Here is a 13,679-nt window from a genome sequence, read left to right as displayed (position 1 = left end):
GCAGCACAGCCGGTATGAGAAAAAAAAAGCATGTAAACATGTTCTAGTAGAAACCCAAAATACAAGTTTGCACCTGAAAATGTGCATAATAAGTCCTCTTTAAGGTCACAAATTGCAGAGAGGCATGGGATTTATGTTTCTGGTGTAAACTGTTTGTGACACCCTGCTAATATTGTGCAAAATGTTGATTAAACAGACCTTCTGCAGCAGGGCTCCCACTGTACCGACACCATGCGAGTGGAGCAGAGTCTCCTGGTTGATGGGGTGTCTCTGCAGGAAATGCTTCAGCACCAACAGGAAGGTGGCCACAAGATTCTTCTCCAGGCGTGCCTCTGAAACGAAAAATACATTTGTTTCCACATGTGCCCCAGTTTCACCGTTAGAATAAAGAGAAATATGTTATTTGTGGCGGAGCAGACCTGAAGCCCTGTTGGATGGGAGAATGACCCAATCTCCATCGGCTGGCGTGGTCACATCAGGGGTGATGAAATCCGACCCGGCTGCAGGATCGCTGGCCTGTTGATCAGGAGTGATCAGGGACAACTGCTCCAGTATCGGGACGAGCAACGACAGGCCGCCCACACAGTTGATCATATCCTGCCACAGACGCAACAAATAGAATATACATCCGTGCAATTGCAATATTCCTCTGAGCACACAACAATCGCATGTTCCTCTCACCTTGATGTCCCAGTTGACGACTTTATTCCCAGTCAGGCGTCCGTGCAGCATGTTCGGAGACAGATCTAGACAGATGGGGTTCCTACACGCCTGTCGACAAAAGGACCATGTTTAGTTAACAGTCTGTGGTATAAAATGGGATTTTATTTTGGTGGAATCATTCTTTAATTTCCACTCATTAAAGCTAATGGATATAGGACAACACTGCAAATCAAATTTCCACATTCCTCCAGAGGAAAACAGAGGTATCACGGTCTTAAACGATCTGATACGACCGTGTGTAGCTGTCTTTTAGGTGTCTAAAAGGGCGGCTGTGGCTCAGAGGGTAGAGCAGGTTGTCCACCAATCGGAAGGTCGGTGGTTCGATCCCCGGCTGCTCCGGGTCACATGTCGATGTGTCCTTGAGCAAGACACTTAACCCCAAATTGCTCCCGGAGGCATAGCCATCGGTGTGTGAATGAGTATTTAGATTAAATCCTGATGGGCAAAGTTGGCACCTTAGTAGCCTCTGCCATCAGTGTATGAATGTGTGTGTGAATGGGTGAATACTGACATGTAGTGTAAAGCGCTTTGAGTGGTCGGAAGACTAGAAAAGCGCTATATAAGTCCAAGTCCAAGTCCAAGTCCAAGTCCATTAAAACTATCCCTTTAAGAAGAGGATGACTGAAGCCACAGTGGTCCAATCACCTTGGGCGAGTAGTGCAGCAGCAATTTGGTTGAAAGGTCGCCGATTTCTGATTCCTGGGCTTTGATAGGAGAGATGCAGTTTGGACCTGCGTAGAAGACGGAAAGAGAGAACAAAAAACATTTGTAGGTTTACTTTTATCTATGATCTGTACTCTTCTTTCTAAATCTCTCCTCCTCCTCTTCTTCCTCCTCCTCCTCCCCCTGCTTACCAGCACTGCAGATGGCTTTAATGTGGTTGGGCTGCAGGGCTTCATGGAAGACCATGACGCTTCCCAGCTGGCCCTGCAAGGAGGTAGGGCTCCCCCACTCGCTGTCCTGTGTCCCCGCCGAGATGAGCTTAGTCACAGACTCGGGCTTCCCCCCGAGCAGTCCCCCCCAGGTCTGCGGCGACAGGATGGCGCCCAGCGAGGAGCGAGTGGTGGGCGTGGAGATGTAGGAGAAGGGAGGGTCGGGTATCTGGGAGGGCGGGGGAGTGGTGGTCCGGTGGCCCGCTGAGCCGATGCAGCAGGAGATGAACGGCTGTGGGCGGAGGAGAGCATGAGACGGAGGAGTGGACAAACAAAAACATGCATGATGTGCATACAGACACATCAGTCACCTCCGTCATGGTGGGATACTTGAGGGGCGCCGACAGTTTCTGCTGTCCGTCCACATAAATGTACACCAGACTCTGCCCAAACGGCCTCTTTCCTGGTACGTGCACCACACCGATGCTGTGCTGTAAACACAAATTCAGACAGTCCCTTTAATCCTCAGTGTTGCTCTCTTTAATCAGTCTACAAGACGTTTGGTTAAAAGGTGTAATCTTCTAAATATAGGGTGCTATCTGTGGTGCCCCTGGAGAAGTTGAGGGGAGTTCAAAATCATTCTGCGTCATCTTCTGCAGTATTTATTACAATTTTATTGCTGGGAAAGTGGATTTTTTTACTCAGTGGCATTACCCTCTCAATAAATCTATGTTAACAGCTGATGTAACTCACCCAGAGAGAGTCACAGAAGCAGTAGTCGGGCAGCATGACCGTGACGTACTCCTTCTTCGTGCACACGGCCACCACAAGAACGCCCACCGAGCTGATGAAGGCCTCGAAGCCCATCCCTCCCGGGGTAAAAAAGCTGTGCGGGATCAAATATAGGAAAACAAGACTGAGTATGCCATCTCATAATGAGACCAGACATGATGAAAATGTTCTTGATGTTCGTGTGTATGGAGGACAGAACCTGCCAAAATAAAAAATAATAATAAATGACTCGATAAATAAATAAATATGTCATTAAATTTAGCAAAAATAATATTAAAAATAAATGTATTAATTAATTGATAAAATGTGACATAAGTTGATATTTCTGTTTTTTATTTGCTTCTTTATTTATTTATCTTTGTATTAATTCCCTTATTTATTTACTCTTCTGTTTAATTTTCCCTTATATTTTTTTGTATATTTTTGTATTTATTTTAGATTTATTTATGTATTTTTGTATATTTTTATTTATTTTTGCACTTATTTATTAATTTTTATTTATTTATTTATGCATTTATTTTAGATTAAAGTATTTATATTTATATTTAGTTTCAATTATTTCTTTATTTTTGCATTTATTAAAGTATTTTTGTATTTATTTTTAAATGTATGCATGTATTTATGCATTTATATATTTGTTTATTTCAATCAATTAATTAATGGCTATATTTATTTTTAATATGTTTTGCTAAATTTAATGGGGCATTTATATATTTATTTTTATTTTGGCATGTTCTATCCTCCGTACTTGAGCTCCAGTCTCTCTCCTCCATCTATCTTCTTCTCTTCTCCTCTCACCTGTAGAGCTGCTTCCTCTTGTCCTTGCTGAGTGGGCCCAGCTGGTCCTGGTCTAGTGACAACCAGGCGAGGAAGCTGAAGGCCGAGCCGGGCCACCGCTGCACTGTCGGAACCACGATGCCGGCCATGCTGGGTGACAGGTCAAAGTACTGCATGGCGCTCTCCAGGCCTTGCTTCCGTACCATGGCCAGGAGGGCTCTCAGGGCGGGAGATACGTAGGGGTGAGCTTGAGCGGGCTCTGTAGGCCTGAGGAGGCGCAGGAGTCCCAGGAGTTCACTAGCGCTCAGGGACTGGGAGCCCAGCGAGCCCACCAGCCCCAGTAGGCTCTCTGCACAAGCTCGGTGCAGCCGCTGGTGGCGCTCCAGGCCCGCCAGCGCTCGCATGACCATGGTGGCGTTGACGCAGGTGGCACGGGTTTGGCGGTTGAGGCAGCTGAGGCGGCGGAGCCAGTCGGCCGTGAAAAGTTGCCGCTCCGACGAGTCCAGCTCTGGGAGCCACTGGACCAGCAGCAGCAAGGGCTCCACGTTACTGATGCCCAGGAGCCCGACTGAGGTGTGCTCGCCCTCCACCGCCTGCACACAGAAACACCAACGACATGAAGACACACAATACACACAGATAGAGACATAGTGACATTCAGCCAAGAAGGGAACTTAGAACAGTGATTCTCAAAGTGGGGTCTGGGGTCCCCAAGGAGTCCGTGGCACTCTACCCGGGGGAAGTTTATAGATTCATTCATTTTTCTTCATAGATCAACATAGTAGTGCGGGCGCTGCGCAGAGCTAGTGATGTAGTATATCGAGCAACTGTTATCGAAACTTAAGTGGTATAGTAACGAGTTGACTACGCCACGTTGTTTCACGCCACGGTTTCACGCCACGTTGTTTCACGCCACGGTTTCACGCCACGGTTTCACGCCACGTTGTTTCACGCCACGGTTTCACGCCACGTTGTTTCACGCCACGTTGTTTCACGCCACCTTGTTTCACGCCACGTTGTTTCACGCCACGTTGTTTCACGCCACGTTGTTTCACGCCACGTTGTTTCACGCCACGTTGTTTCACGCCACGTTGTTTCACGCCACGTTGTTTCACGCCACGTTGTTTCACGCCACCTTGTTTCACGCCACCTTGTTTTACGCCCAGTTGTTTTACGCCCAGTTTTTTTACGCCACCTTGTTTTACGTCACGTCTCACGCAACGCTGTCACACGCAACACTGTCACACGCAACGTTGTTACATGCAACGCAGTTACATGCAACAGTTACATGCAACGCAGCGTTGTTACACGCCATGATCTTTTTTTCTAACCTTAACTGCGTAGTTTTGTTGCCTAAACCTAACCAATTGTTTCACAACGTTAACCACATGGCATTGTGCGTATCCGCAAGCGTGGTATGAGGCTGATATGAAACATATTCATGAAACGTTTTTTGGGTTCCAAAACGTTTCAACGTATCCCGCGGTTTGTAGAAACGACTGAAAAAAGATTGAGAACCTCTGATTTAGAAAGTTCTGATTCAACCAGACCAACGATAAACCCCAAAGACAATCCATCTCTCACCATGTTCATGAGCTCTTTGAGGAGGTGTCGTGACGGCTGGCCGAGTGAGGTGAGCACTTCGTACAGGTGATTGTAACCAATCCTCTCCTTGAACACCTCCTGCAGGGGTGGCGGGGAAAATGAAGGAAAATACAATTACAAGAACGCAGACAATAACCTCACTTCAGTTCTGAGCAGCTCCAGTCCTAATATAGACAATAGGTATGAAATGCATCCGTTACCTTTGCAGCCGGTGATTTGTGCATCACTGTTGTCAGGGCTTTAATGGTTGCTACAGCGAGGGAGTCTAGTCGCCCTTGAAACACCTGAAGGACAAAAATCTGACGCGTCAGTCACTACAGCCGATCACTTGGAGGATGTAGTAACAGATGATTGGACACAAGTCAAATCTCCTCTTATTCCAGATGAATGTTACAGCACTTTTTAAGCATGCATACAATTTAAAGCCACATTCAAGGTTTGTAAATGCAAAAAATGATAATGATCAACGTATGTAAGGTGCTGAATACAACATGCATCACACTTGGGAGGAATAAAAGGGAGATTTAAATAGATGCCTTGGAGTTTGATTCAATTAGCATGTTGTGTGTGAAGACGTGAGTAAAATCACTGGTGATGGTTAGATCCCTGTTTGTCGCTGCAGTAGGAGCTGGCATCAAAGCTCGTACTGCAGGTGCAGATTAGGAAAGTGTTGTCTTTCTGCTCCAGGTTAAAAACAATCCTTTTATTATGATGATGACTGGAGCAGGAAGCTCTCAGGGCTCGGACAAAACAAACAAACACCTCCACACACAAAGAGTACCTCACTCTTTTTCCTCACACAAAAAGCATGCAACCCATAAAACACAAGCAATTAAACACATCTCCGTCCAGCTCTGTCCTGCTCGTGTTCCGGGTCACTGGACCCGTTAGAATAAACTGTAGACTGGTTGATCCTACAGAGAGTCTCGGACCAGCTGGAGAGGGACTGTGGCAAACACTTCATCATCACCGAGTCCAAACCACTGGAGCTCTGCGAGAACACACACCAGGCCAACGTGATAGCATTCCAGCGGAGCCCATAGTATACTGCAGAAAACCAGGACAATATGGAGGTGAAGGGGGTGTGAGTGAGGAGGGCTGGGGAGGCGTGAGGAAACCGAAAGTTGCATTAAATGAGATGACATAGCTGTGAAAGAGGCTGAGTGGTCACTCCACAGCAAGACGGCCATTTAGCACCTTTTGGTTTTGAAATACTTTGAAATCTTTCTGCTGTAAGTGAACTAAAAAGCTGCGTTGTCCTCGAAAGCAACAAAAGCTTGATGTCTAAAAACCTGCCGTCATCCAGCTTACAGCTGCACAGCAACAAAGGCACAAAGACACGTGTTTGTGTGTCTTCACACCGGTTTGTCCACCTGTATTCACATTATCCAGATCAATGGAGGGATTATAGCTTATAAAAAGGCGGCTCTGTGAGTAAAAAGAGAGTACAAAGAGTGGAATGAAAGCTGGTATCCTCTGAGGGGAACAAGTGACCTATTATGATTCACTGATAGTTGATGCTGCGCCATTCAAACGACACTTGTTATAACCTGCTTGAAGGACCAGATGAGTGGGGTTTATAGCATCTAACTATAAAGCAAGGAATCTCAGTCTGTCTGTCCTTCACATATCTCGAGAACCGTTCATCTGTTCGGCTTCATACTTGGCCGGTGTATTGATTGCATTGTCGAAGTTGGTGCACTTTGGACACGTTCAAAATATAAAAAAGCTTTTAATAAACAAGTGATAGCGCTCTAATGTTGCCATACTAACTTATAACCTTACAGCCGGCAAAATACCTCCACTCATTAAATCCATGCTCTACTTTATAACTGTGGAGGTTATGTCAAAGCAAGCGAGTAATATGCCAATTTGGAAATTAATACATCCGCTACTCGTATTTCACCAGTGTTTATGACTTGGGTGTGTTTTTTCCGTGAACCACAGTGTATTTCACCAGGGTTTTTGACCGAGAGTAGTCGGACTTGGGTGTGATTTTTCCCATGAACGACAGTGTATTTCACCGGTGTTTATGACCGTGAGTAGCCGGACTTCGGTGTGTTTTGTCCCATGAACCAGACTGTATTTCACTGGTGTTTCTGACCACGAGAAGCCAGACTTAGGTGGGATTTTTTCCCGTATCCCACAGTGTATTTCACCGGTGTTTATGACCGAAGATAGTCGGACTTGGGTGCGTTTTTCCCATGAACCAGACTGTATTTCAATGGTGTTTCTGAAGGCGAATAGCCGGCTGTGAGCGTGTTTTTCCCGTGAACCACAGCGTATTTCACCGGTGTTTATGGACGCGAGTATCTGGACTTGGGTGCGTTTTTACCCGTAAACCACAGTGTATTTCACCGGTGTATCTGACTGCGAGTAGCCGGACTTGGTTGCAATTTTTTCCCATGAACCAGACTGTATTTCAAATAGGTTTCTGACTGCGAGATGCCGGACAGTCAGCCCGTTCTATAGCACACCAAAATCAGAATGGCATTGATCTTTTCATCCAGCTCTCAGAAGTAAGAGTATTCCCCTAAATGTTGAGCTATACTTTTAAGAAATAAGTAAATACACTTGCCTACTTGTATTACTTAGGCCATGTGTGAAACCTACTATAGCAGCAAGTCAACAGAGCAACAAGACCTCCAGTAACTTGAACACAACTTCATTTAAAATGATGTCGTGAAACAGATTTGTGCTTCTCTAAGCCACAAATAAAACCGGCTGTTACAACTGGTTTAACAGGAAATACATGGTGGTGTAACATTTAGGATCGGTTAAATAAATTATGCTCAAACAACCTGTTGCCTGCCAGCACCCTGACGATCTAATTAGTTTTCTGTTAAGCCCTGATCCAATTACAAATAATTATCTGGGACAAAGCAGTGTAAGTGTCTTGCTGTGGAGAGGCCACAGGGCTCTGGTGAGGTGAAGGTGGTGGGGCTGGGTAGCAGGTGCGGGGGTCGGGTGAGGTGAGGTGGGGGCTTTCTCGGCGGTACCTGAGTGTCCCTCTCTCCTGTCAGTAACCTGTTGTTGGTTATATCTTTCTGGTCCTTGTCTGCCGCCGTGCACCTAGCGTTAACCAGCTGACACACACAACAGGCAACATGTCAACAAACAGCATGTGGGGGAGGTTGATAGAAAAGAGGAGACAAGGGAGAGTCAGAGGACGGTGCATGGGGGGAGGAAAGATGTTGTAAGTCGGGAGGGTTGGAGAGGGTGAGAGGTTAAAAGCCGTGACCCTCGGCAAGGGTCGCCGTGTGGAGGAGGCGTGTTGGTGATCCAGCCTGGCTGTGGGAGGTAAACATGCAAGGTGGGCAAAATGCTCTTTCTACCGCTGGAACTTTACAAAGTACTAAATGTAACTCAAACTGTAAAGCACTTTGAGTTTGGATATGAAACGTGCTATATAAATACATTTGCCTTGCCTTGCCAAATATAACATACAGTACAGGCTGAGCCAGACCAGGACAATAATACATCCAAATTACATGTTAAATACCCTCTGAGGACATATTCACAAAACACCAGAAGGCTCCTGACTGGCTGAGTTGAAAAACTCCTAACTTAAAGACACATAGATGTTATTCACAAAGTATTTTAGCTCTAAAAGTAGCTCCTAAGTCTGAGAGAAGTTAGAGTCAATCCAGACAATACACTGCAATACAAAGCAATACTTATACAAAGCAATACCCTATTTACCCATGTCTTTGTGTCTAACTGACGAATAGGGCCTTTAAATGCTTCTTCATATTTCTACCACACGACATCTCAGAGGGAAATATTGTACTTTTTAACTCTACTACATTTAGACATCTACATGTTAAGTAAGATTTTACATATACAACATGATTAAGAAATTAAATATAATGCATAGTTACATAATAAACTACCCAAATAAACAAATATAAAGTAGTTAAAATCAGCTACACCTCAAATCAGGAGCCATTCTGCAAAATGAGTACTTTTACTTTTGATACTTTAAGTACACTGTGGTATTGTGGTGATGTCTTTCATCAAAAACATTACTACTTTTTTTCTTTACATACAGAATAAAACAACTGGAACCAATAATGTAATGCAGTACTACACAGTGAGTCTAGAAGTATAAAAACTATATTTTAGAATTGATAATGTCTTAAAACCTCTATATAAATAAAGACTGCAGAGGGTCAGACATGTCATACTGATACCAGATTACAACTCCAAGCAGCCTTGGGGTCTGGTAGTATCAGATACAAGATATGATCAAGTGCAACTTATGTTAAATTCGACCCAGTTCTCAGAGCTCAGAATGATCAAACAGCAGATCCAGCCACTCAGTCGTGTCCTCAGGTTATACTTAGATAGAAAGAAAGACCCGTTCTGTTACCTTGCTGTTCTGCAGCAGTCTCGTCAGATGCTCAAAACAGTTACTGTTGAGGAAGATGGCTTGTAGAACTGGCCTGTCTGAACACAGGAACATGTCCCTGATGGTGTCTGAGAGGGAAATCGACGGAGACGGAGACGGCCAGACAAAGAGACGAAGAACAGAAAGAAAAGCAAAGACAGAAATAAAACAAGAAGGTGTCACGATTCAACAAAATAGAACAGCTCAAAATAATTCATTCAATATCACATTAGTGTTCCTTGATTGTTGATTAGGACCCTACCGAGCATGTTTACTTGCAGCGCCACAAACCGGCTCTCCCAGTGTCGGCCCAGTGTCTGCACTTTGCCCTTGGCTTGCTGCTGCTGCTGCTGCTGCTGCTGCTGCTGCTGCTGCTGCTGCTGCTGCTGCTGCTGCTGCTGCTGCTGCTGCTGCTGCTGTTGGGAAGCGACGACAGCCGCTGGGTCCGAGTTGAGCAGCTTGAAGTAGTTTTCCAGCACGGAGGCGATTTCCACCTGCCGCTGGTCAGAGCTGGAGGCCAGGAGGCGCTGCACCACCTCCCGCAGGCAGCCCAGAGTCAGCAGCGCCTTGCGGTCGGGGGCCTCGCTGTCCCAGTCCTCGCCCTCGTCTGAGGAGCAGCTGCCCATGGAGCAGTCGGCCAGCACACGCATCAACACCTCCATGGTGGCGGGAGAGATGGCGAACAGGGCGTTCCTCTGCCGGAGAGGGAGGGATGGAGAGAGGGAAGAAACGTATGAGTGTGAACGAACGTATGTGACGCCGTCTCTCTCCAAACACCTCCGTGGCCACCAAGAGGCGATAGGGACACATCGGTTACCATGGGGATCAGGCTTGTAACCTGCCAGTTAAAACATTGTGTGACCTCCTCATCATCCAGAGGCGTACCTGATCACCAGCTACTATGGCTCCGAACAGGTGCAGCAGGCAGCATTTCAGACTCTCCTTCAGGTGCTCGCTCTCCTGGAAGCACTCTGCAACGACACACACACAAAGGCCATTAGTTTGATCTGCAGGCGTGATGTCTGCTATGCAAATACAACACAACTACAAAACGAAACTATAGCTTCCTGTATTATGAATGTACACAGACAGACACGTCTTTATCTTCCCTGACTCTTTCACACACACACACAGTCACGCATGAAAGCCAAATGAAATCTGCTACCAGATAAGATAGGACGTCAGCTAGCACACACCAGGCCTGCCAGTGACCTCTGGGTCATGGTGGTCCCAGTCATCCATTAACTCATCTGTCAACACGCCCGACTGGGGAGAAGAAGCGTGACATCTTGGCTCCGTGATGTCTGTTTCCTTTATCCCAACCGTGCTACAATATTCTCCTATTGAGCTTCATATATGGAAGAGGGAACTTTTCTTTATCAGAACAGTGATGGACGTTGTGTCAGGTTGGGCCTTGGGTGTTATCTTTGGTGCCAAACCACAGCAGCCGCACACAGGACGCAGGGCAGAAGGGTAGTACTTGTTGGAAATGGCCGGCGGCGTAGCTGAAGTGGCTTGACAGACGCCGTTCACTATCGGCTCATCGACACGGGCACAAAGAGTGGATTCAACTGGACCCGGAGAGGGAAGAAGAGGAGGCAGGGAGGGAGGGAGTGACGGCATGATGGGAGCGCTTAGGAAAAAAAGATGGGAGAGGGGAGGAGAGGAGAGGAGAGGAGAGGAGAGGAGAGGAGAGGAGAGGAGAGGAGAGGAGAGGAGAGGAGAGGAGAGGAGAGGAGAGGAGAACAAACTAAGAGAGGAGAGGAGAGGAGAGGAGAGGAGAGGAGAGGAGAGGAGAGGAGAGGAGAGGAGAGGAGAGGAGAGGAGAGGAGAGGAGAGGAGAGGAGAGGAGAATAAACTAGGAGAGGAGAGGAGTGTAAACTAGGAAAGGAGAATAAACTAAGAGAGGAGAGGAGAGGAGAGGAGAGGAGAGGAGAGGAGAGGAGAGGAGAGGAGAGGAGAGGAGAGGAGAGGAGAGGAGAGGAGAGGAGAATAAACTAGGAGAGGAGAGGAGAGGAGAGGAGAGGAGAGGAGAGGAGAGGAGAGGAGAGGAGAGGAGAGGAGAGGAGAGGAGAGGAGAGGAGAGGAGAGGAGAGGAGAGGAGAGGAGAGGAGAGGAGAGGAGAATAAACTAGGAGAGGAGAATAAACTAGAAAGAGAGTACCCGCCAAGTGTTTGCTAAATCTATCTATTTTAATACAAAAACAGTTGAAGCTTTCCTCCAGAATGCTTCTAACGCCGTGTTGCACGTGGAAAGCGAGTAACTACTAAAGCGAGTAGTGGCACAGAGAAGTAGAATGACAAACTTACGGTAAAAGAAAGGAACAAACTCAACAGTGAGTGGCGCTGCCTTGTACTTCTGTCTGCTCCTCTCGACTGTACCCAGCTGCTCCCTGGAGGGAGGAAACAAAACCGGTAGTGAGAAACCAAGCAAGAGGAACACTTCTGCTTCTGGTGAATGTCAGCTTTAAGGTTGTAAAGCAATGCCGAGGTAGCTGCGGGACGCTGTTACCCGCAGGTCCGATGCCTCCAGTTGCGGTACGGGTCGTAGAGGCTCTCGCAGAAAGCCAGCGCGTGGCGGACAAACTCCTCCGCTTGGCTCTGGTCCACCATCTCCTTCTCTTTGGTCTTGCTCTTCAGCTGCAACACACACAAACACACACAGACCCTCTTTACACCTGCTATCATGTCTCTCACTTCCACATTTATGTTCCTCCAAAATGAGTAGAAACAGAGCAAAGACAAAAAGAGTGGAGTCAGACCTGCTGAATATAGAGTGTTGTCATGGTGATGATGTGATTGATGTAAGAGCAAGTGCCAATCTCCTCCACGTTGGACAGGTTCCTATCAGATACAAGCAGATCATGAGCTTATCAGTTGCACAATCTATGAAAAACACTTGACGTTTCACCTATCTCCTGGTTCGATACTATCACATTACTTGTGTGCCGATTTGATATGTATAAAAAAAGTACTTTTTTAACACTAGACCATGGGGAAAAGTTGAATCATACACTTCTAGGGGACTTTGTGTGTGTTTTACTGCCCAGACCTGCAGATGATGATCAGGAACTTGAGCAGCAGCAGAGCCAGGTTCTGCTGCTCGGGCTCCAGGCCGTCGGAGGCTTTCTGGACGCACTGCAGCAGCTGGTGGCGCAAAACCTGCAGGATGTTGTCGGGGAGGAGCGTCAGCACCGGGGGGACTTCGTCTGGCCTGGAGACACACAACAGACGCATCACAACGAAAAGAAGCTTTTATCACGGCGGTGTCGCTGCAGTATACACAAGGACAACTCACTCAATCACACACATGCCTGCTGCATTCAAGCATTCATTCCACTGCTCATATGACAGACAGAGAGCAGGCAAACCAAGGCAATGAGTGCCGGTGGGACAGATGTGGCAGCCGCAGGGGAATGAGAGGGAAGGAAATGGTGAGAAGACAGAAGCAAGCCGTTTTAACATTTAATAGCTAAGCTTGACTATCTGGTATTAACGTTGGATGAAAAGCAGGAGAGGATGGGAGAAAATGAGTCAGGGGAGGAGGAGGAAAAAGGAAATGACAGAGAGAGATGAAAAGCTCTACAAATAGGATTTAACCACCCCACTCCATCTCTTCAAGAACTCTCACATTAACCCGCATCATATGTTCCCATGTCGACACCGATCGGAGCGTCACCTGCAACAAAATGCGACCCCGCTCTGCATGAAAAGCATCTGGCGTGGCCGTGCTATTTCGGGTTGCGTGCTGTCACGCTGTGGATGATGCATACAAGACGAGGTAGTTCTGAACCCACTTGGGATGACCAAATGCAGAAAACTGCATTGGTGTATTGTTAAATATAATAAGGTGGTCAGTGGACTTCGATTTAATAACCCTTATATACTTTCACAATTTATTTTAATCAATTAAGGTCAAGGAGGGCTGATGAGGTGAGGTAGGGGCAGATTACCATACAATATCACCAGTCACTATATTGTGCATTTGGCAGTATAGTTTGACCGGCACAGGCTTGGAGGCCATTCATTTTTTTTTTTTTTTAATTAATTTATTATTATAAATTAATTAGAAATATAATTTTAAAAATATTTTCATAAATACTAATTTTATTATTTTAAATTTTTTATTGTATTCTTCTTTATTTTATTATAAATTATAAATAATAATTTTATATTTACATTTTTTATAATTAGAAATAATAATTTTATTTATTTATTGTTATTTTAATTATTTATTTGTATTTTATTTTTCTTTATTTTTAGTTTATTATAAATTATTAATATTGTTATTTTATTATTTTAATTTGAGTTATTTATTTTTAATTTCAATATCTTTATTTTTATTTTTCAAATACATTTATATACTTTCACAATTTATTTTTAATCAATTAATTCATGTTAATTTCTGATTTATGACTGGAACAACTTGACACACAGTGCTGAGTTGTATCTCAAATTAAGCTTCAGGTTCCCAGCTTTCAGATGATGTACACCACTTCTATGTGACATCTACTTTCAACC

At 45.5% G+C, this 13,679-nt stretch overlaps 1 protein-coding gene across 1 annotated transcript in view; it reads right to left on the bottom strand.

Annotated features, from left to right (window-relative positions):
* nbeal1 (neurobeachin-like 1) overlaps positions 1–13,679 on the bottom strand; it is a 44,362-nt gene that overhangs the window by 20,527 nt on the left and 10,156 nt on the right. Inside the window, exons 4-22 of the mRNA XM_074627605.1 lie at positions 12,457–12,565; positions 12,211–12,372; positions 11,921–12,002; positions 11,671–11,798; positions 11,469–11,551; positions 10,045–10,130; positions 9,422–9,854; positions 9,142–9,248; positions 7,769–7,855; positions 4,970–5,053; positions 4,749–4,847; positions 3,186–3,757; positions 2,349–2,481; positions 1,967–2,086; positions 1,578–1,887; positions 1,369–1,454; positions 682–771; positions 420–597; positions 199–332 (exon numbers count right to left, since the gene is read on the bottom strand). Of these exons, the coding sequence (XP_074483706.1) occupies positions 199–332; positions 420–597; positions 682–771; positions 1,369–1,454; positions 1,578–1,887; positions 1,967–2,086; positions 2,349–2,481; positions 3,186–3,757; positions 4,749–4,847; positions 4,970–5,053; positions 7,769–7,855; positions 9,142–9,248; positions 9,422–9,854; positions 10,045–10,130; positions 11,469–11,551; positions 11,671–11,798; positions 11,921–12,002; positions 12,211–12,372; positions 12,457–12,565 (3,083 nt within the window). The remainder of the gene's footprint in view (positions 1–198; positions 333–419; positions 598–681; positions 772–1,368; positions 1,455–1,577; positions 1,888–1,966; positions 2,087–2,348; positions 2,482–3,185; positions 3,758–4,748; positions 4,848–4,969; positions 5,054–7,768; positions 7,856–9,141; positions 9,249–9,421; positions 9,855–10,044; positions 10,131–11,468; positions 11,552–11,670; positions 11,799–11,920; positions 12,003–12,210; positions 12,373–12,456; positions 12,566–13,679) is intronic.

This window comes from Sebastes fasciatus, chromosome 24 (assembly GCF_043250625.1).
Source record: "Sebastes fasciatus isolate fSebFas1 chromosome 24, fSebFas1.pri, whole genome shotgun sequence".
Lineage (NCBI taxonomy): Eukaryota > Metazoa > Chordata > Actinopteri > Perciformes > Sebastidae > Sebastes > Sebastes fasciatus.
This window is presented reverse-complemented; position numbering and strand designations above follow the sequence as displayed.